The following is a 23,402-nucleotide window of genomic DNA, read 5'->3' as shown; positions in this document are numbered from 1 at the left end:
AGTGCTGTCCTGATAGGATGATTGGGAATCCAGAGTCTGTCAAACATGAAGGCGCTGGTGAAAACCCATAAATTCACCTGAAATCATCAGTATAAATAGCTTCACTGCATACCTGGCAGTTGCTGAAACCTAACTTGTGGAAGAGCACTTGTGTTTGTGCAGGGCTGTGAACAGGGACTATCCCAGCCCCATCCACAGCAGCTTCTGCAGTAACCTCTGTTTGACAGTGGTAGGTAGAAATCTAACAGCATATGGAGCTTCCCTTGGGCCTCACAGCTGCACACAGAAACCCATATGTCCTTCTTCAGAATAGTGTTGTTTTACTGCTCAAGGCAGGTGCAGCTCCTGTTCCCCACTTTGGCAAAAGCTCTTTCCTATAAGGATGTACCCAGAGCTCCCAGGGACTTGCTACCCTTCAGATGTGCATTTATGTATTGCCGAGCTGTTTGTATGAATGTAAAGGCACAACAGGAAATGGGGTTTGTATTCATGGAAATGTAATTATGTATGTTGTGTAAACTCACTATTAAAAGTAATTCTGGAACTCAAAACAGGACAAGATTTGAATGCTTATTAACCAAAACAATGGTGGTTGCTGTGTACCTTGGAATAAACACTTGTGTCCTATAGGAGAGGCTACAAGTGTTGCCCCATCCTCTCTTATACATCAGGCAGCTGGAAATGACCATCCTGTGGGCCCAGTATAGGAGGCTTTAGCAGATGTGGTCTTGAATTGTCTCTGCTGTATGGAGATCCTGCAAGTTACAGGATAAAAGTCTGGAACAAGCTTGCCCACGCAGGCGGTACACTTCGAGCTATCTCCTGAAGATAGGATCTGTGCGCTCCTTTGAAGTCATTCATGGAGAGCCAGGATAATGTGGAAATCTCTTGGACTGTCTGCCTCTGCCCGGCAGCTCCAGCTGGGATCACAGGCTGCACTGCTGCATTGAATGGGTGAGAGGGAAATGCTGCTGTAGGACTCTGGGTGTGCAGAGTGGTGGGAGACAAACAGCCTTGTCAGGGGGTGAGCAGGATAGGGTTTGATTTGCAAGCTGAAATATCAGCCAGAGCACTGGAACAGGGTGAATGTGAAATAGTAACTTTCTAAGTCAAAGAGCCCATAGGCAGGTGAGGGTTGCAGGTGCTTCTTGTGGTGTGAGCTCTGCAGCTGTACGAAGTGATTGCACTGCTTGACACCAAGGCATCAAATCCCAGGACTGAGTTGGTTTCACTGACTTCACCTCGTACCTGAACTAACAGAGCAGACTGGCACTGTCTCATGTGCAGTTTGTTTTAAGGTAAGGCTTTCCACAAATTGGTAAAATCCAAGTCCCAGTCCTCTTGGTACCAGTCATATCATCACAGAATGGTTTGGGTTGGAAAGGACCTTAAGACCTTGGTTCCAACCTCCATGCCATAGGGAGGGGGATTTCCCACTAGACCATGTCGCTCAAGGCTCTATCCAGCCTGGCCTTGAACAGTGCCGGGGATGGAGCATTTACCATTTCCTTGGGCAACCCATTCCAGCCCCTCACCATCCTCCCAGTAAAGAACTTCTTCCATCTGCATTGAGGACGCCAGGCACGTGTGTATTTTAACAAGCACACTCTTGAGCGTGTACCCCAGTGGATTTTTGCTGTGTTTCCAAGGGACAGGTAGTGCCAAGGAATAATCCTTTAGTTCTCCAAATCTGTGGAATATGAATTGAAAAAATCCAAATCTGTTTCTGCCTTTTTCTTGTGGTCTCCATTTTCAGCCCTGCAAGTGATGTAGGACAGCTAAATGTCACCCGGCTCATCTGCTGTGTCTCCAGCAATGAGTGCAGGCAGCCATCAGCCTCCAGTCACTTTCAGCAGCTCTGCAAACCAGCACTGGGAATGGTTTTGCTGATGCTACAGACAATGTCGGATGTAGAAATAACAGGTTGGCAGTGGTAAGTTGTTGTTTCCCAGCAGCTTTGGAGGACAGGGTATACTTGAAATAAATCTATCAGGTAGGGTTTCAAATTGGCCAGGGCTGTAAGCAATAGTTTATTGAGCTTATTTATGATGTTGCACCTTGGAAATGAAATGGAGAAATGTCAAGTGCTTTCAACACCAGCCAGCACAATTTAATGCCCCCTCCCCCTTGCTTGGAAGCTCTGCCTTGGCTTCATGCCAGAGGCTTATTATTGTAATAAAACACATTCACGTTCTAGGTGGTAAATGGAATTTACCCGATAATTAAAACTACAAATAAAATAAATCCATTCATCAACATCTTCATTCCCAGCATAGCTCACATTCTTAGCACTATATATGGTATAAAAATGTGCACCTTGGGCTTTTTAGCTGTTCATGGTGTAATGGCCGGATCCATCTGTGATCTGTGAGTCTCGGGAATCGAAGCTGAAGCAAAACCACACAAAAGCTGGATCCGAGCACTTCCCTTAACTGACGTTTCCCTGGTCTCGTCTCCTGTATTTGGACTTGGGCCCGCTCTGAAGCCCATCTTCTTTCCAGACTGATGCTTGCACAAAGGCAGAACCGCCTCAAGTTTCTCAGCTGAGTAACCATCTGTCTGCCCGCCCACACGGACACCTGAGGATGAGTTAATGTTGAAAACAAAAACACGTCATTTAAATAATTTTAAAGCCCCAAATCCATCTTTCTACCATCTTTTGTAGATGTTTTCCATGTGTTAAGAGGATGGATGCGTTCTTAGTGGTGAAGTTGGCTTGGTACATTAAAATGAAGGCATTCGATGTGGTAGAGTTTCTTCATAATTGTGCCAAGGGTGTTACTGGTGATACTACACTGAATCTGGCACAGTAAACATGGGTTGCTTGGACACGCACAGATGACTATTAGTTGGATTCTGGCTTGAGGGCCATCAGCCCTTCTGCAGGATGGGGAAGAGGGACACGAGATCTGCACTCTGCTTTGCAAATCATGTCTCTGCGTGCAGCTTTACTGAGTAAAGCTTCAGTAAGCACTCACATAATCTGGTACAAGTAGCACAATCGAGCGCAGCAGTTTCTTTTCAGAGGAGTGCTTGCTAATATTAGGATAAACTTGCATAAAATCGAAAAATTAAAGGCAACTTTGAAATAAATCCTGAAATGCAGCTGGAGGGATCTTGGATTTAAACCGTCTTGTGTGCTGCTCTATGAACAAACAACTTCATCCGTGGTAGATTGTGCGCCCTGAGCGTACATAACAAGGCAATTAAGAGAAAGCACAGTCAATGGAATAATATTGTATTATCTCTTTGTTTCACATAAGTCCTGTATCTCCTTTCCACTGGCAGTTTGCTGTAAATTGCACCTTGTCATTAATAGGATTATTGATAACTCTGCCAAACAGAGCTTCGGCAGAATTCACTGTTTGCTAAAGTGCCTCCATCATTAAAAAGTGTTACTGATATGCTTTAAACATAAATCTTGTAACAGTGTTAATGCTCTAGGCTACAGGCAGCAGCAAGTAGAGCTCTATAGATTGCGAAAGCTGCAGGACAGGGACACGTGCCTGCTTTGGGCTGCAGTGTGTCCAGCTGGATGAATTTATGGCATTTTCCAAGTCTGTCAACTCTTCAAAGTGAACTTGTCCTTCCCCCTGGGGCAAATTGAGGGGTGAATTCCACCTTGGATAAATCAGCTTGTGCCATGATTGAATGTTCACCAGACAACTCTTATTTTTGTTGGTTGGTTGGAGCTACGGTGCAGGAGGCACCTTGGGCTGTGGCTTGCCTTGGCCACAGGGACATGGTGATACGCAAGTTCAGTGTCTGATGGCCTCTGGGCAGTAGCTGAAGGATGTGGGTTTGCATCCAGCAACGAAAAGCTGCTCACTGCCTGCCAACAAGACTGTCAGCAACGCAGTGCCTGTCACACGCTGTCCCTCAGCCTGGACCCAGCGTGGATGACTGCGGGGCACGGGCTCGTTTTGGGCTGAAAGACAGCATTGTGACTGGGACTTTCTCCAAACCACTTTCCTTTGCTGAGTAGCATCATTGGATTCAGTTTCAGCCAGCTGCTTCCTGTCTCTTTGTAATAGGAGTGGATGTGCCATTGCCCATCACTCCGGTGTAGGGGGAAGATCTATGTTGCAGGATTATCCTAGACTAATTTGCTTCTGCTGGTCAGTGCTTTACTGTGGACAGGTCTGAAAGCTGCAGAGGGGTTTGGAGGAATGGAAACAGATGATTCTCCCATTTCTGGTGAGAACCAGAGATCATGTATCACTGTTCATTTAGTCCCATCTCCAGTTTCAATCTGGATTGCTGTCTAGAACGTCGGACTCAGGTGATCATTGTTGTTCCCTGTGTGTTCAGTCTCTATGTATTATCCTCTATTGCTCAAACCAGCTCAGACTTAAATATCACAAAGGGATTTAATCATACCTGTAAGATATGATTTATTGTTATTTAATAGAGCTGTTTGGTATCAATCTGTTGTAACAAGACATGAGCAGACTTGCCTTGGTACCATCCTGATGTTTCAGCGCAGTAACCAAATTCAGGACCGTGCAGAGCACTTCCCTGGGATCTTCATTAGCAATGTGGTCATGCTCAGGTGCCTTGAAGTCCAGGACCTGCATGGAGGTAGAGCAGTGACTCCTATACATCATTGTGGCCCCTTCTCTAGGTCATGTAAAGCAGTGATTTGAGACAGCCTGCCCAGTCATTTAGAAGATGATTGTTCTCTCAAAGCAGCAGTTTGTCAGACTGTAATTTCAAAATTACATTGTGTTTTGCTAGGACTTGGCAGAACTTCTCTGAGACCTAAACTTCTAAAATAGCAGCTCCAAAAAACCTCATTCCTGGTGCAACTAAAAACAAAAGGAAGAAGGAAGAACAACTTGAAACGAACTGAAGAGAACGCTGTCTGAACCTCTTGCTTTTGAAGATGTGTTCCCACACTGAGTCACAGCCAGGGTTCATACAGAAAAGCTTGGCTGGCATTTTAAAGGTCAATACTTGTTGACTTCAGAGACGTTGCCAGTGCACAGCAGCGGTGTCTTGCAGAGGAGGGCTATGGCATGCCCTGAGATAAATGGATTCCAAAGGCAGGCACTACCTCTTGGCTGCTTTAATTTTTCACCCCCCAGGTTCACTGTGCTGGTGTGATTACAGCACATCTGTGCCGGGCTGGGGTTGCCATCTTTCACTGGGTGACAAGGACAAATATATTTGCCCTCAAAGAGGCTGGAGGTTTCTCTATTGTGTGCCACTGTTGTCTGGTGAGCGTGTAACTTCATGTCACCTGTGACAAACACAGCATTAGAAATAAGTCTGCTACGGGTTAAGAGCCTCTATCTCGAGGTTATGTGGCTGTTATGCCACTAAATGTGACTTTAACTTACAGAGGCTCACTCAGGCCTTATTTCTCAGCGCTTTGGTTGGTGAGTGTGTGGTTTTGTTTCTGCTTCTCACAGAGTGCATAACTCAGCATGGGCAAAGCCACCCATCAGAAGTCATAATCTACAGCTACATTAGGCTCCATTAGTTAAGAGTTGGACCGGTTACAAATGAGGGTAGAATACACACTCCATTACTGCATCCGTCTCTTCTCTGTGTGTGTTTAATTTCTTGAACAAAGGGTGGGGAATTAAGAGACACCTCTTTGATATGTTTGCTGCCACTTTGAGCCAGCCCAGCTCTGGGAAAGCAATTGTATTTTAATCAGCTCCGTGAGTCATCACCAAATATGCCAGCTCAGGTTTGATTGCCGAGTTCCTATTGTTGCTGATGTGCAAGACATGAAGTAGAAAGGACCCAACATGGTGTTTAGCTGCAAGACTGAGCTCAAGATGCTGACAAGTCTGGAAAAGCTCAGTTTTGACTTTGCACACCAACCAAATTTACAGTAGGAAGAAGGTGTTTGCCACACCATGATGTCATTCTTCATAGAGTCAGAAGGCTTGGTCTGAACACAAAGACCTCTTCAGGATCCTTCCAGGTCTCCTGGCTGGAAGAAAGCCAGTACTGATGTGATAGTGAAATGCGTGCAGATAGCAAAATTACTCCTCGGGTAAAATTCCTGCCTGAACTCACTTGCAAATCAAAGGCGTCACTGAACTGCCTGGAGAAGGTGAAGCTTAGCAAAGATTTGCAGATGTGAGAGAAAATCGCAGGATTCTGGAGAGGATGGAGACGGTGCTGGACCCCAGCCTTTCCTTGGGGAGGGTCGCTTGGCAGCTGGAAACTCCTGGAGGCTTTTGTAGAAATGGGCATTGGATAAAGACGGACTGAGCTGAGGAAGAAGCTCTTGACTCCACCTCTCATGGTGTGTGGTGTGGCCATGGGGTGGGATGGAGAGCTGGTTAACATGAAAAGGGGTGCTTTAAAAGTGGAGGATTTGGGAATTTCAGACATGAGTTCCCACTGAGACATGACTTGGCTGGTAAATGGGCTGCAGTCCGGAAAAGTGTTGGTGAATTGTACCATATGTAAATAGACCTTTTTTCTCCCCAGGTAATTATGTGGTAGCCATCTAAATACTCACTATGATAATACAAATTATAAACACGAAAGCAATTATATATTTATGAATGACAGGCACATACTTAAATGCCCTGGACAATAAAGAATAATATTAGTCATTAGTATGGTAAAGGAGACATAATGGGCTAAATAACTTAATCTCTCACACATTTCTGGGTTTGGCCAACATCAACGATTTCACTGAATTGATCCCAAAACAGGCCCAGATAATCTTGGCTGATATCCTCCTTTTTGACAAAACAATTCTAATAATAAAATCCTGCGTTTGATTGCTTAGTCCAGTGAAAAGCTTTTAGTAGTCCTTCCTTTTCATACTGTTCAATAGGCTGTGGTGATATTGCCAACCAGGCCAGAGCAGGGAGGGAAAGGAGGGGTTTGTGCTGGCCTTGGCAGGAAGGTCAGGGCATGGATGTGGCCAAAGTACAGTGATACTTGCAGGGATGCTGAGGGGATTATTAAATGTGCGGAGTGGAAGTGAATGGGAGTATTGTTGTGAAGGGGGGGATCTTCACAGATACCTCTTTAGGAGATAATACTGGGACAACATGCTTACTACAGTATGGGAGGAACTGAGATACGGGCAAAACCCTCAGATGTCCCCAAAGGGCTCCCATGCAAGTATTGACAGGGACTCTTGACCCTGCTGAGATACGGGGAGGTCTCCAGGTGGGGTGACATGTCTGTAGACACACACTGCTCCTGGTATTTGCAGAGTAGGTAAATAGCTGTTACAGCCGTGCTTTTGGACTCGGCGGCTTCTCTGCAGTGTAAGCTATTAAAACTCTTCAAAGAACATAAATACCTAGAGCTCTGTCTAAAGCTGGATTACATCTTGTCCTGTTCTTATAGCATAACGGGGTGATTTTGAGCAGTTTGAGTTGTTTTTTACTTCACTGACCATTAACAGGCACCCAGTTCCACTGCATTGTTTTTAAAGCCTGAGTATTTCATTTTTATGGATATTTAAAGCAGGGATCCTTGAAATCCGTAAAAACCCAGCCTGTTTCTCTGAGTCCCAGGCATGCCTGCTGAAAACACTGTCATAAGAAGCAATTTCACTATACAGGCTGCCTGGAACAGAGACGTATTGATGTTATTTAGCCTTCACTTGCCAAGTTGAACGTTAGGATTGTGTTTTCACATGCGAAGAAGCTATCGGCTTTACAGATAGTCATATTTCCATAAGCTGCATTTGGCTGTCACACCTTCTCCTGTAGTCTCTTGATATGCAAACAAGTCTCGGTTGTATATGCTCCTGGCCTATAAACTGATATCCCTGCAGAGTTCCTGATTATCCTTCCATTAACTTTTACTCTCCTCCATCTCCCTCAGGGATGTAACAAGTAGTCTTTCCTTCATCATGGCTTTCCAGCTGGTTACCTCCCTGGTTCCCTCCTAAATGGATTCTCTCAGTAGTTGTGCGTGTCACTAAGGAAATACCTACTGTGAAATTTCAGCAGGGATTGCTGAAATGGGGATTTGCTAATTTGAAATGCAGGGAAAGCATCCTGGAAAATGCCATCCCAAAGAAGAGAATAGCTATACACCATGTCTAAAGTGCAGTGTGGGGTACAACAGGAGGAAGAGGCATCACTTTTTGTACGTGGCATTTCGATTTCTCAGCTGTAGTGCTGAAGAATTTGGAGGTTTGTGTGAGTCTCTGCCATTCTTGTATTTTCTGGTGTAATTAGTATGGTTTACACACCAGCATTCAACCCCACACCTTGATTGCACTCAGGACTGTGCACTTTGTTACATTCCTCACATCCAGTTTTTCCTTTATGGAGTTCAGATTGTGTCTTAATCAGATTCTCAGACCCTGTGCCCACCATAGCTGCAGCTGGGCACATCCCAGCAAAGCATTTAGCAGGGAAATCTTCGATTTGTCCCCTGTCCATCCTTCTGCAACCCCCTGTGACAATAAATGCGTGAATACAACCTGAGTCCTGTTTCCAAAGACTGAGCCCATGCATGCGCCCATTCATGTTCTGGACACACTTGACCACTAATCTCTATTATTATTTAATTTCAAAGTAGTGCTAAAATACCCCTTGAGGCTTCTCTCTCCTATCACGTAATCCTACTTGTTTTATAGCAGTTGACAACAGTCTGTATGGTTCTTGTAGTTATTGCCTTGACTTGAGTATAAATCAGTGTTTGCTCATTCCCGTCAATATTGTTTGAAACAGGCTGCTGGCTCAGCTCCTTTAGAATTATTTGAACTGGAATTATTATTTAGCTGAATAAACGTTTCAGGAGACACTGCACATTTCTGGGATTTGTATTAGCACTCCTAGAAACATTGCAAAAACCAGAGACTGGATGTAAATGGTGCTGTAAATATTCACGTGAGCAGACAGTTGTACCTGGGGAGCAGAGGTGACTCCCCTTCTCCATGTGAAGCAGAAGCATACTTCTTGAGTGATCACGCTGATTTCAAGGGCTTGTTGTGTTTGTGGCCACTGAACAGAAATAAGATGGTTAGAATATGGCCCCAGCTACGTGGCAATGCCTAGTTTGAGCATGCGATTCATCCCATTTCCCATGTGGAGTGGAAAGTCAAAGGTTTTCTTCAATTGCATATATAAATCTACGGGCTTGAGAGATTACAGGTGCCATTAGACAGCAGTCATCTTTTTGCAAATCTTAAGTATTTGCATATCTCTTCATGCATAATTTGACCAGAAATTCCCCTACAGTGTTTAAAGTCCTGTTGTATATGTCTCTGTCTGAGCAGGTCTGCAGTCTCAGAAGATTAAGTAAGGGTGAGACATTTAGCCACAGGGTAACAACTCTGGTGTGCATTCAGATTTCATATCAGGTAGTTTGTTCTATTATTAAAATAGTACAATTTCGTAACAATGGTCGTTGCTGCTTTAAAAACCTCCCGGTTGCTCAGGCAGCATGCAAAGTGAATGAGGGAATAGAGCTTTTTAACGTGGTCCCTATCCATAGCCAAAAGTTGGGATTTTCACTGTCCCTGTATAGTTTGTCCTTCTTCAAGGACCTCGGAGGGGTGTGTGCCTGTTCTCATCTGGGCTGCCTATGCACTAAGCAAGCTGCTACTCTGCAGCCTTCAAGGTTAGTGGGAGATGAGAAACTATGTGTGTTTGTGGCTTCTCAAAGCATCAGAATGAGTTAAAAAAGCTCTTTGCCTTCTAATGGGTTGAGTATCTTTCTGATCTATAGGATTTGCACCCTTGACACCATCTTTTGAGGAGCACTTCCAAAAAGTATGGAATGAATGTAGATTATGTGGGAAATATCTCAGTAGTGTGCTCACACAGCTCGTCAGCACAGTCTCCCACTGTTAACTGAACGTGTCCTTTATGGAAATTGGCTTTGTAACCCACATTTCAACTGCTGAAGAGTTATGAGGTCAGCAAGTGCAGTTCAGAATGTAGCTCATTTTGTGTATATCTTGGACCATGTTCACCCCTGGGTTTTTATACCACAAAAAAAAAATCAGTGGGATGGTGCCAAGAAGAAATTCATCCCCTAATATTTAAAGTCAGCTCCTCCACCACGTTCAGTGTATTTCACTGAGCTCCCTACCATGACTCTAGGAAGGTTTCTGCTTGCTGGTTCTTGGAGGTTGTAATTTTTATATGGGCACTGAGAATAACCAACAATAGCAGGTTTTGGGTAGATATTACATCTTGTGCTTCAAAGTATGAACTTGTATCTACTATTACTCAAGAGCAGAAAGAGGCTGCTGTAGTGAGCAAATGACTGTTGTATTTCTGCCCTGTGCAGTGCTCTTCCCCTTTCTATGCTGCATCCAGTTATGGCCAGTGTGAGAGGCAGGCGAGTTAGCTGGATGGATAGCAGGTAGTTCTGAATGGGCAATTCCCATGTTTCCCCAAAAGCACATTGTTAATCATGAAGCCAGAGCATCCCATCGCTCATGCTTTGATAGGAACCAAAGAACTAATGTCTGCAGTCCCTTTTAATGACAGACTTTTAGCAGTGATCACAGAACTGCCTTGCAGAGTTAATTCTGGCTAATGAGCAATTAGTCAGCTCGGTGGTGACTCCCCCTGCTCCTTGCCTGTGGGGAGGAGGTGGTCGGGCTGAGCATGGTGTGGGAGCCCCAGCAGGACCTGTGTGAGCCGGGCACCCTCACCTGTGATGGTGCTTGGGCTGCAGCTGGAATCCTCTCATTCTGAAGTTGAAGGATTTATTCTCCTGGTGCAGACTTGCTTTTTCTCAGTACTCAATACAGTCAGAGAGCATCTGTCAGCAGACGGCTCTTTGCCTGCCCCAGCAAAGGTTGATCTCGCGTGGGCTGAGCATATTCCAGCGTGAATGTGTTTAAGTAGGGACAGCTACAGATGATGCTGCTGCTTTCTCACCTCGTGTGAGAAGCGCCTGTGTGTGCCTGGCTGCCTCGGGGCACACCACAGTGGTGGGTGCTGGGACGTGGAGTGGGTGCAGATGGTGCTCCAAAAGGGGAGATCCAGAAGCTCACGAGCTCGTTTCTGTTAGGGAGATGCGTCTGTATCTATCCATAGAGCACAGGAGTCTGCTCATCAGGCTGGAGCACTCTGGGGATGCTATGGTGAAATAACCCAAATCTACAGCTAGAACTGGAGCCTGATGCTGGCTGTGTTGATGTAGTTCTTCTATGGAAGATGTGTCCATCTTCCCTTGTAGGAAGGAAGTCCTGCGTTCCGGCATCATCACCAATGCCTGTCCACCCAGGGTCGAGGGGATACTTAGGCTGAGGAGCCTGCATGGCTGGATCCATCACTGGCAGGTGCAGCTCTGACCTCTCAGTTTTCCCATCCACAATTCTGTGGGCAGCTCTCGAAGGCAAGCTGAGGGTAGGGGATATGAGCACCATAAATCAGGTGCCTGGTTGGTTGTTCCCTGAGCTAGGCACTGCAAACTGAAGCACAGTGGTGCTTGCTGCAAAGGATGTCTTGCAATGGGACATAAATCTCAGGGATGCCTGAAGACTGTGGTAATTAGGAGCAAAAATCTAAGAGACATTTGTGGTAATCTGGGAACTGAGCATTGCTTGACTACAGTGTAATTAACAATGGTGATGAATTGATACTGGTGATAGTCAGAGCTTATGTAGCGCTTCAGAAGCATTGATGTTTTCTAAGGTAAAGATTAGACTCTGTTCCATTTAGTGAGTTAGTAAATTTGGGCAGGAAAACAGGTTAAATGAAATGATTCCCCTCCCCAAAACTGGAGCAGTGATACCTAAATTCCTATATTTACATGCTGGGAGGGAGGGTGCACTTACATAAAAGCATGTGTGCCTCTCTATAACTCCATGTACATATGTAACACCCAAAATCTATCATTATGCATTCATATTTGCGTGTGGAGTCTGTCTGTGGATGTGTGTGTATATATAAAAACATGATTTATGGGTTTTTAAACCTCCTTGACAGGCTCCATGAGAGCAGTTCCTAAATGTAAGCCAAGATTTTTGACTAAGAGACAGGTAGCAGTAGGTGCTAATAAATGAAAGAACTGTGAGTAAAATGTTGTGACATCCACCTCTCTGAGCAACCTGCGGAGCCCTGGCAGAGCCATCAAACTGAGCCGAGGGTAATCAGCAGGGACTGAGAAAGCTGCTCTTGTAATTATTTGTTTGATATACAGCTTTCCTTCTTCCTTCTGCATAAATAGCAGCCTTGCTTTGCTTAGTGTGGGAGGTGTTTTTTTATTCCTGTCAGGGCTTGTTCTCACCAAGATGTCATGAGAGGAGGACTGAGATCTGCATTTTTGGTTTATTTACGGGCTTTCCATTGTAATTCTGACAGCATACGGTGGAGACAGCAGTCATTTAGATGGAGAGAGGCGTCCCTGCTTCATGCAAAGCTGTCAGTGGTGCAGACTCTGTGGTGCTGCTTTTAAGCTGCTCTGATTCCTCTAGGTTTGGCCTGGAAGAAGCTGTTCCTGAGAGGAGGCAACTGCTGAGGTCTGAAGGCTATCGCAATGTCGTGCCCTTGTATTTAGATGTTAAGTAAATTCCCATAGCAGGTTTCTCATTTAGAAGTGTGAGTTTGATGATGCCACAGCCCAGACTGCCCCAAAACCGCACAGCCCGTCAGATTGACAACTGTTAGTTATCCTTAAATAACTTCCCCTCCTCACCACTTCTGCTGCCAAAGCAAGAGAATCCAAGCATTGACTGATTTCCAGGCAGTCACAGTAGTGGCCCGTCAGTGACGACTGCACTGAGCCAAAAGGCTCCTGTTGATGTCAGTGGTTTCTGGGAATGCTGCCTGCATGGTTTTGTTCCGGGATTCCCCTCTCCATCCATGCCTGGTTCACTCGGGGCAAATTTTGCAATTCAGTGTTTAACAAAAAGCTCAGTAATTCACTCCCGTTTTAAGCACTTTCATTTTCCTTGTTTCATTTATCGGGTTTTTTTTCTTAAGGAAAAAAAAAAGAGGCTAATTATTTCTTTTAAAAAAGGAAGAAAAAGTCCTATACACGAGAATAGTTTTGATATTGTCTAAGGGTTTTACCAGGAACACAGGAAGAAGGGGGAGGCGTAAGGGGAGAGTGGCACATTAGAGCAGAAAATAGATTTCCTAGCCTAAAGTGAAAGAAATCCAGACTGCTGCCTTTAGCATACATTTGAATACCGTCAAGGGCATCTGGAACATGGTGATAGGCATTTTCCTTCTGATAATGCTGAAAATTCATTAATGATGAGGCACAGATACGCCACCAGCCCTGTGCTTCACAGGCAATATTGGGACAGGGTCTGAGCCATCAGAGGCTGCATTCAGGCTCGTGCCAGGGTCATTGCCAACTCGCTCTGACTCAGGAGAAATACCTCAGACTTGAACCAGATTAATGAAAAGAGAAATTGTTCTGAGCCTAAGAAAAAAAGCTTTATACCCATTGCAGCTTTATGGGAGTTGTTCCTGAGTGATTACGGTGCATCCTTTCAGTGCTTTCTGATTCCAGGCAATGATGGCATTTTAAGATAAATAACGTGATCATGGCTCTGCTTGTTACTGAGGGGCTTTTATTCTTGCTGATGTTACATGAAAAATAAAGTTATTAAAAAACCGTGGCACTAACAAATTGAAGCCCCCAGGGAACTGTTGCCTGAATGGGATTTTGATTGGAGTTCAATTTAATTGGCCATAAATCTTCTCGTTTCTGATTTACATTCTACTTTAGACCAGTCTCCCAAATTCATGATAATCAGGGTTTCATTTTTCTCTATCAAACAGAATACCCTGACATGAGCATAAACACGAAATACTGCTTCAGCAAGGTGACCTTGTTCTTGCTTGTACCATGCTGGTAATTGATTTAATGCCTCCTTGGCTGTAAATCGGGCCTCTTTCTGAGGCATGTCCATCAGATTTTGAGGTAACTGCCCAGTGTAGCTGGTTTTTCACTGTAGTATTTTGAGGGCAAGATATTGCTTATAAACCTCTATTACAAGAGTAGCTGTGATACCATGGAGAAAATTCAGCTGGTGCCTCTCTTTGTTGGCTGGCTTTGAACGCAGCGATGTGCATATCTCAGAGAAGAGAAGCTCTTGTTCTAGCCTGGAGTAAATATGCGAGATGCAGAGCCCAGTAATTTCTGTGGGGTTTGAATTAAATCTTTTTCCTGTCACATTGCAATGTCTGTAAGGGAATGAAGTTAACACTGCAGGTGCTGCTTGTACCGGGCCCTTATGCTTTGAAGGAAACGGGTTTGGTTTTGTGCCTGCCATGACCGTTGTTAGCCTTTGCTCTATGACTTGGCCCAGTGCTGGCAGGGAGGGGAGGGAGACCTGAGGGCTTCTCTGCATTTACATTCTCAGCAATGTAAATGCTGGTTTGGAGGTGCTGGGCCTTGTTTCTGGTCAGAATCTTAGGAACTGCTCTTTAGGATTAGAGCGCTTTTTCACGGGGAAGTTGGAAGTCCATCAAGAGTTCCTTGGTACATGAGTTTGTAGTTGCTTTTCAAAGCAGAGGTCAATTTGGTTTCACTTTTGCCTTGAAAAAACTCTATGAAGAGGGTCTGTGCTTTATATGCCATGTGTATAGTGGAATTTTGTCACAACAAAAAGAAATTTTACATAAGAAAAAAGTTCTCCAGGCACCCTGGGAATCCTGGTCCGCATCCCCTCACTGCTCTGGAGTGCCATGCACAGTACATTGTAGAGTGTCCTCTTGCTCCCCACTGCTCTGCTCTCCTTTCCCTTTACTTTCTCCAAGGTTGCTTCTTGCAATTGCTGGTTTAGATTCTTCAGGAGTTTTCCTTCCCCTCCTGATCCTCAATACCCAGAGGAGGCTCCACACGAGAGGATTGTGGGGGTGAATTCTTTAGGGAAGTGATTTGGAGAGGAGATAAGTAAGAGGTGAGAACCAGGTGGGATGAAAGGAAATAGAATCAGAACTAATTCTGATTAGATACCCAAATCCCTTAAATCCACTTGCTGCTTTTGTAATCTCCTTTATGGCAATCTCAATAAAGTGCCTCAGCTGCTGCAAGGAATGGGTAGGAAAGGGGAAGGAACCATCCCATACTGAGTTGTAATCGGTGTTATTGGGTTTGGAGAACATTGCAGGTTAATGTTTTGCCCATCTTTCCTGTCCCATGGTTCTTTTCCCTTGTGATTCTTTTGTGTTTCTAAGTTGTGAAGCTTCATTATATTGCTCATTTAACCATTTCCAACAGTACTGGGATTGGCAGGCTGAGTTTTCTGCAATCACGCAACTTCGTGGACTGTAAATTGAATGTTTTATGGCCTGTGAAGAAAAGGTGAAAAGAAAGTTACATCTGCTGCCAGTTTCCTAATTACATCAGCATCAAATACATTGAGTTTGTTCATGCCAGGTACTCTTACTGAAAAAAACATTTATAACCATGGCCTTGCAAGGGGAAGCAATTGCTTTGCAGTGGTTTTCCTTTTGCTTTCTGAACCATTAGAATTCTTTCTCTTCTTCTTCTCTCTGCTTCCTTCCCTACAAAAGAAATAGAGAAAAATCTGAATTTTGACTCATTATGGTTATCTTCTGATTATTATTTTTTGTCTGCAAAGATGAATAGCTGGAAGATTGCTGAAAGCAACATGAAGGAAAATGAGCATCTGTTACTGAAGTTTCTGCTGACCCACCAGTATTTAGGGCTTGTATGACAGCAGTGGGCAGGTACCAAGGCAGATGAGACATGACTGTGCCGGCTGAGCATGGAGCAGGGCTTGTTCCCCAGGGAATGGGGCACAGACTGCTTCATAGGAAACAGCTGAAAGACTTGTGCTGTGTCCCAACCCAAAGAGAGCAGGGGGCAAAGACAAGAAGGACCATTGACAGAAGTGTCTTCATGCTCAATAATGCATCTGCAAACAGCTGAGTCCTGGCAGCTACGAAGTTGTCAATTGGGAGGGTTCAGAATGTGACTTCACTGTGCAGCCTGCTCCACAGCACAATTGCTTCTGCTTCTTCACTCATTACCTACTGGAGTTGCAGTTTAGGAGTCAGAGTCTTTTCCAAGCTACCTAGATGGTAATTCTCGTTAAAGCTTGGACCCCAAAGCCCAGTGAATAAGACTGGCCTTGGTTTTGGTGGTATTGCAAATAAACATTGAAGGAGAGGAGATCTGCATATCTGCTCTGAGCCACAGCTCTGTGTGGTGCATTAGATTGTTTCGGCCAACATTCATCTAAAGAAGATGCTGGTTGCTTGTGATTCTTTGTATTTTCCTGCTGTTCCATCCCTTAGTCCTTGATGCTTTTGGAGCAGATCAAATCCTTCACCAAAACTTTCCCAGTGTCACATAGATTAGAGATGATTAATAGGTTTGGTTACTAAATCTGGTCAAGAATTGTCTAAGATGTTTTCCAAAATGTTTTAGGGTGATCCATCTTCACTTCCTTGAACTCTGGTTTTGGTGCAAGTTTGATCAATAAAGACTTTTCCAGGATTGAGATCAGATGGAAGGCATCTCCCATCTCTGTTCCCAGATGGGAGTAAGAACCAATCTAACTCAGCCTAGACTAGGTATATCTGTGCCTTGACAAATTATGCTTGTGCCCTTGATTTATCCCCTGCTCATGCTCACTGAGCAGTGACTTGCACATCCTGAGTTCTTGTAAGGAGGATCCCACTGCCATGGTCAGGACAGTGAGTGACGCTGATGGCACAGATGGACACTGCACCCTCCACACCTTTCCTTAGCATCTTCTCTAGCTCCTGTAATTCTGGTGGGAGATTGTCAAAAACTCGTGCCTTTCATCCCTGGAGTGGGAAGGGCTTTATTTGTTTTGTTAATCTGAAAGTTAAGTGGGTGGGAAGATAAGTCTGCAGCCCCGCTCCATTCCTCACATGGTACCAGCTCTTGTTTCCCCTTGAGAGAGGCAGAGCAGATGGAAGGCAGAGACGAAATGAAGATCAAAAGTAAACAGCGTGATTAAGTTTTTGATAAAGGATAAAACACTTATCACATCAAAGCTGCTGAAAACCACATTAAATGTTTCCTGAACATTTCATGTCCATGTAAGCATTAACTGCACTTGCCATGGGGATGTTTGTAACAGCAGCAGTGGAGCTGGGGAGTGCTGGTGGGGTACGTACCCTTGTGGCTTTGCTGCAGGTCACCAGCCTGGCACAAGGAAGGCAGAGGCTGTTAGTCGTGCTCTAGGCCATTGCAGCTCTCCTGCTGCAGATTGGTGGGCCCATGTGATGTGCATGGTTAAATCCTTTCAGCAAGGATGTGCAAGGCAATCCTTTAAGCTGTGTCCTGCTCAGTTTTCCTGGTTTGGGCACTGGTTTTCCAGAAGTTAACAACATGCGAGCTGTTGTTTCCAGGAAAATTGGAATAAAGGTTTTGTGCCCAACATGGACTTCTCTACAAATATGTAAGGATCTGGACTTGATTTTTACTTGCCAAGGTTTATATAAAAAAGCCCAGAACTAGGGCAATACTGCAGCAGTTTGAGAAAGACCTGTATTACAGTCACAAGGAAGTGAATCAGGAGGGATGTCTCATGGTCACTGGTCCAAGCTCCCACCTGAAGCAGGGCTAACTTCAAAGTTCGCTCAGATTGCTCAAGATAGAAGTTGAACATCCTTTCCAGGTCCCTGTTCCAACTTCATACGGTGCTCAGGGGAGGATTTTCTCTTAGGTTCAACTGGAATTTCCCATCTTGTCTCTCATCCTGTCACTGCGCTCTTCAGAGAAGGGTCTGTCTCTGCCTACCCGCCTGCCTTTCCATCGCCCAAACCACTGTGAGTACAGTGTTGTTCCTGTATTCTGCAGGTGATTGACAGCATAACCTCGTCTTTGCCTAGTGCAGCCAATCACATATTTGGGCTCTTTCAAAGCAAGATCTTGTTTCTATTTAGTACTTCTGAAAAGGACACTTCAGAAACTGCATTTCTGATTTCTGCAGAACAGGAATCAGGTGTTGCAAGCAGTGTAGTCCCTGTCCTAAATTCCCATCTGCCAGATGTTCGTGTTAGTTATTACCAAGCTTAGCAGTGCAAGGATTTATTATTCTCTGAGCCACTGGCCTTCATCCTGCTGTGAACATAACACTGTTAGTTAACAGGAAGCACAAAGGCATGAAATTAAAGGTTTCAGGTCAGCTTCAGTGGCAAGTGAGGTAGCAACCAGGCACCCCGCTCAGGTATGACACAGGCCTTGCCCAAAACCAAGATTAGATGGTAAGCTCCATAACAAACAATCAAATTGGATTTCTTAGCAATACCCAGGATAGATGTCTCGGTGACAGTTGTACAGCTGGGTTTATTCAGTTCAAAAGAAAAAGGTAACTTTTTCTTAAGAAGCATTACTGTGTATTTCAGCCAGATTTCTCGTGTAATAAGATGCAATACTTCAGGCAATATTCTGTTTAGATACATTCCTATTTAATAATAAAAATGGCATTGACAGTGAGGGGTTGCACTGAATAAGTTATTACTTTGAGTTCTGTTTTATGTTGAAGCCAGATGTGTCCTGTAAGTTCACAGCTCTTGTAACTTTTCCTTTTTCTCATCTGGACAGCTGCATGTCCATGAGATTTATTTCTTGATCTATATGGACATGCAATCCTTTTTGGGATTATTGCCATAGAAACAAGACGTAACACGGAGCGTGTTAGAAGTAACAAATGGGATTTGGCAGTCTCTCCCATTTACTACACAGAGGTTGAGCTGTGTACAAAAAGCCGTAATTACTTGCTCTCAGAGCCTTATTAACAGGCATATCTGCACATTCATTAAAACTAGATACTTCCACTTCCATTCTGTCTGGGATGACATTTAGCTATGCTGGTCTTGAATCTATAAACCCATGACATCTATTTTGTTTCTCAGTCAAGGCAGGGATTTGTTGGGTTTGACATTTGGGCTCCTCTTTGATTGCAGAGCCCGCAGGCAGCCCGTGCTCCCAGCCCTGCTGCCTCCCACAGGGAGATAAGATGCAGTAACTGCACCAGGGAACGGTCTCCTCTTTGAAGGGTGAAGTCACCCAAGTTTTGCTCACAAAGCCTGATCTCCCACAGTGCTGGGACCCAGCTCCCAGCCTCTCCCAGGGCTTCACACCCTGCCTGGCTTACAGACCCGTGGCTGCGTGGAGACCTCACACAGTGCTGAGGCACTGGCACAGGGTGCCCAGAGAAGCTGTGGCTGCCCCACCCCTGGCAGTGTTCAAAGCCAGGTTGGACACAGGGGCTTGGAGCAAGCTGCTCCAGTGGAAGGTGTCCCTGCCCATTCCATGCTCACAGAACTGGGTGAGCTTTAAGGTCCCTCCCAGCCCAAACCATTCCACGATTCTTGATTCAAACGTTTAGTACCTAAGTATAGATCTAGGACATAGAATCTAGGACTAACTTCAGGCTCCAAAAACAGTGCAGGTGTCTGCCTTCTTCCTCTTCCTCATTCCTATTTTCCTTGCTCTCTGATCAATTCTTCAGCTACCATGTTCTCCATTCCCTCCAACTCCCTTCATTTTTCCATCCTTCTCCAGTTGACTTTGCTCCTGCTTCTACCTCCTCGCTGACTCTTCTGTCCCATGGGAGCCACAGAGTGCTTCTCGAGGTCCACCCTGAGCAGCCCTTAGGTGGCATCCTAAAATCTCCCTGCCTCATCCTCAGGGGAACAGAGGTTCAAATGACCTGCTCAGGAACCTGCTGAATTCAGATCCCAGGTATCTTGCCTCTCCTATGTGGACTGACAGGGAATCATCAGAGATGCTCTTGCTTGGGGTGGAAGCCCAAAGTAGCTGCCATCACTTTCTACCTAAAAGTGTAAATCAAAATGTCCTGTTTATTTCCCATTTGCAGGTATGACCTACCAGTGACAACAATAAAAGAGGTTGTAATGAAGGGACCATGTTAATTTGGTGAACTGGAAGCTCTCATTAGTGGCTTGTGTTTTTCAGATTGCCCAGGAGGTGGATGTGGCTGTGAATCTGATGGATCCTGTCCCTGACACGGGTGTTTCTCTGTTGCAGGGAGGCATGCCCCAAACGCTGAGTTCTACCAGTATGTTTACCCCATGTGGCTTCAGCCCTCATCTACATACTTCAAAAGAAGATGAACAAGGAGGATTGATCTTCCAGGATGGAAACCTTACCTCAGCATCTCTGGATGCTCTAATCCAGCATCTGATACCTACCACTGATTACTACCCTGAAGTAAGCAATTCACAGTGCAATAAACAGTTTAATTTTGATGAATTGGGGCAGCACTTTACGCAAAAGTGCAAATGTGTTAAATTTTGAATTAAGAGGGCTAATTTAAAAGCTGCATACAATTAGAGCTTGGTTAATGGATGCATTGCTTTAAATGCTATTGCACTGCTCTATAACCGTTCCCATGAAAAAGCAGATCCCAAAGCTGATACTGCCTTTACATAGGAGAATGGGGCAAGGGGGAGCTGTGGCGGTGATGTATCAGTGATACAGCAGTCGGAGCACTACAAAAATAGCAATGCATCCCAGAGAGGCTTAGATGAAGGCTGCAGCAAAAAACTTCATGTCTGAACTGGCATTAAATGAACTGAATTTCAGTGGCTGCTGAAGTCATCCAGGTTTGTCTGTGTGTGCAAAGCATTCTCTCACTGACAACAGAGGTGCTCCTTCTGATGGGTTCGTATATTCACACCAACTTTGCAGGTGCTGGACAGTGTAATCCAGATCCTAAACCTTGCTCGATCAGTGAATGTTCAGGGTTTCTTCACCAACAGTGGGAGGATCTAAACTGGAAGCAGGTTTATGGTCCTGTAAGCCATTGACTTCACTGGATTTTTTTGCACGTCCTCAGTGGAATTCAGGATGGAGTTTGACTGGAAGACTTTTAAGTGCTAATTTATCTCTATGGAATAGGTTGTATTTCAAAGCAGAGTAGCACTGACTTCTGGGCAGTTTAGAAGACTAGGGAAGCTATCATTGCAGAGCAGACAGTGTGTTTTAAATTGCCCCCTTTCTGATCAGCTAAAAATAAGTCGTAAAAAAGCATATAAATTAAAAGAATAGAAAGACCATAAAAATAGGTAATGGACAGATGAGGCTGTGAGGTTTTCATTAAGCAATGTGTGATATGCAGTATTATACCTGCTGCTCAGGAGTGTGGCTGGGTCTGGGGGAAAGAAGATAATTCAGGTGCCAGGAGGGGTGAGGATGCAAACAGCTGAGGATTCGTGCATATATTTGAAATTCACTGCTGGAATACCTTAAATAATCTGAGGATTTATCCAACAGTCTTGGTTCCCACAGCTTCCCAGATGTGGGATTGTATATGATACGGCTTAGCTGATAGAAATTAATTTCGGGGAGTTTGAATAAATGAAATATTCCTTAAAACAGGCTGGTAAGAGCTGCAAGGTTTGAGTTCTGGTGGCATTTGCAGCTCACAACCCAGTACAGCACAGAGGTGCCCAAGTGTCTATATGTATATCTTTCACTGGCCTCCATGTGTCCCTGCTTGTGCTGTCTCCTGTACCTGGACTCAATCCCATAGAGTGATCTACACACCGTCTTTGCTGGATGTTTGCATAGGGTTTAGGCAGCCAAAGGCTGGAAGTGGAAGTGAGTGCTGTGGAGGAAGGAGGTGCTGCTGCCTCCTGCAGTTCCATCTTCAGGGCCAGGAATCCTTATGTCTTTTAGACATAAAGGTCTGTCCCAGTGGAAATGCAAAAACCTTGGAGTTTGGGGTTTTTATGGCTAATATTACCACTGTACAGCTGCTTACAGCAGGTCTGCTTGTCCTTCTCCTGCAGAAAGCCTATATCTTTACATTCCTGCTGAGTTCCAGACTCTTCATTGAACCCCATGAGCTTTTGTCCCGTGTTTGTCACAAGTGCATTGAGCAGCAGCGGCTGGACGACCCCGTGCTGGACAAGGTTAGTTTATCTTTACAGCATCAATATGCAAGGTATTTTCAATGAGCAGAGGATGCTGGGGATCTGGTGTGTGTCGTTTACCTCCCTTTGGATTGAATGAAACTTGCTCATAAAGGATGACAGTTGCTGCTGAGATCCTGACATTGAGACATCCTAGTATCCATGTCCAAGAGCAGTGCTCCAGGCAATAGTCACTTCAAATCTTCTTCTAATTTTCCCTTCCCCCCTGTCTCAGTCTTCCCAGGTGACTTTCCTTCTTAACTTCTTTAAGGCTCAGATGGAGCCTGCGGGATGCAAGGAGGTAGGACGTACACCTCACACGCTGTCAACTGCAGATGTCAACACACCACTCTCCCATTCGTACTTAGTGCGTCTGCCCTTTTGCTTTCTTGCTTCTGGTACAGTAATATTTCCTCTCGGCCTTACTTGTCACTTTGAACACTCCATAAGGGCATGCAACTACCCCCTAACCTCCCATTGCCTGCGCTGACAGGTCCTATCCGCACAGCCCTGCTGCAGAGCAGTGCTGTCTGGCACACCAGGAACGAGTTGAAGCAGTAGTGAGGCTGTGTCAGGGTAACACAATGAGTAAATCCAAGCTGTTGCTATGTCAGCATTCATCCTGTTTTGCCCTGGGGACCGTGCAGACGGATACAGTACATAACAACACTTCCATCCTCTGGCAGTCCCACAGGCAGTGTGGCAGAGATGGATCCCAATGGATCCTATTCAGTGCTGGATTCCACCCAGCCTCTCCTCAGTGCCTTGACAAAGGCCTATGACTGCATTACCTAGAGCAGGAGATGCACCTTCAGTGCAGAGGAGGAAAGATGAACATGTGTTAGTTGCAAGTTTCCAAAGCCCCCAGAATTCTGAAATGATTCTCAAACAAGATCAGCCTTTCCAGCTTTGAAACAGTGTTTTTGGCATCAAATACTGAATCATCAACATCTCAACACATGTGCTTGTTTTTACCCAGGCAACTGGTTGCATGAGTAACAGGAGCTATGTGTTCACTGGGGAGAGCCATTAGCCAGACTGCTCACAGATCTGACACTTGGGTTGCTCATACAGTTGGTATTAATAGAAATACCTGGATGAGGTGCACCAAACAGAACAGTTGTTCTGAAGTGTGATGAACTGATCTCTAATGCTATCACCACAGACACAAGTTGAGGAGGATTAAAATGTGAGCACTGAGTTTTGCTGCTCATTAAACTTTGCAAGAACTGAGGAATGCTTTATGTTTATGAAGATCTGTCTGCAATGTGGCCTGGCCTGCAGTCACACAGAGTAGGTGGGACACAGCTGATGTGCTCCTGAGAGCAGCGCTGACTTTGAAACCTTGCACACAAGAGACCTCCTATCCCCTGTGTGCTGTGACTCGCACAGAGTCCTCTCCTTCCATTCGTAATAGCAGTTTACACAGCTGGAGCAAATGTCTCCCCAGACCTTTGTAGTCTCCAATAAAGCTTTCCCTTTAGCAGCCACCTGCTGGTCTTTGAGCATGAGCCTAATGCTAGCTGACAGCAGCTATTTTTAGAGATGTGGTTCATTGAAACCTGTTGTTGGTGGAAAGCTGAAGTACGCATTTTA

The 23,402-nt window shown here is 44.9% G+C and overlaps 1 protein-coding gene across 1 annotated transcript in view; it reads left to right on the top strand.

Moving 5' to 3' along the window:
• RASGEF1C (RasGEF domain family member 1C) overlaps nt 1-23,402 on the top strand; it is a 68,403-nt gene that overhangs the window by 20,313 nt on the left and 24,688 nt on the right. The window contains exons 2-3 of the mRNA XM_061352108.1: nt 19,918-20,100; nt 21,684-21,806. Of these exons, the coding sequence (XP_061208092.1) occupies nt 19,924-20,100; nt 21,684-21,806 (300 nt within the window). The 5' untranslated portion in view covers nt 19,918-19,923. The remainder of the gene's footprint in view (nt 1-19,917; nt 20,101-21,683; nt 21,807-23,402) is intronic.

Source organism: Neopsephotus bourkii, unplaced genomic scaffold (assembly GCF_033783945.1).
Source record: "Neopsephotus bourkii isolate Nb327-2 ecotype Australia unplaced genomic scaffold, CSIRO-AGI_Nbou_v1 NB_620, whole genome shotgun sequence".
Classification (NCBI taxonomy): Eukaryota; Metazoa; Chordata; class Aves; order Psittaciformes; family Psittacidae; genus Neopsephotus; species Neopsephotus bourkii.
The sequence above is the reverse complement of the archived record's forward strand: the minus strand, read 5'-3'. Positions and strand labels throughout refer to the sequence as shown.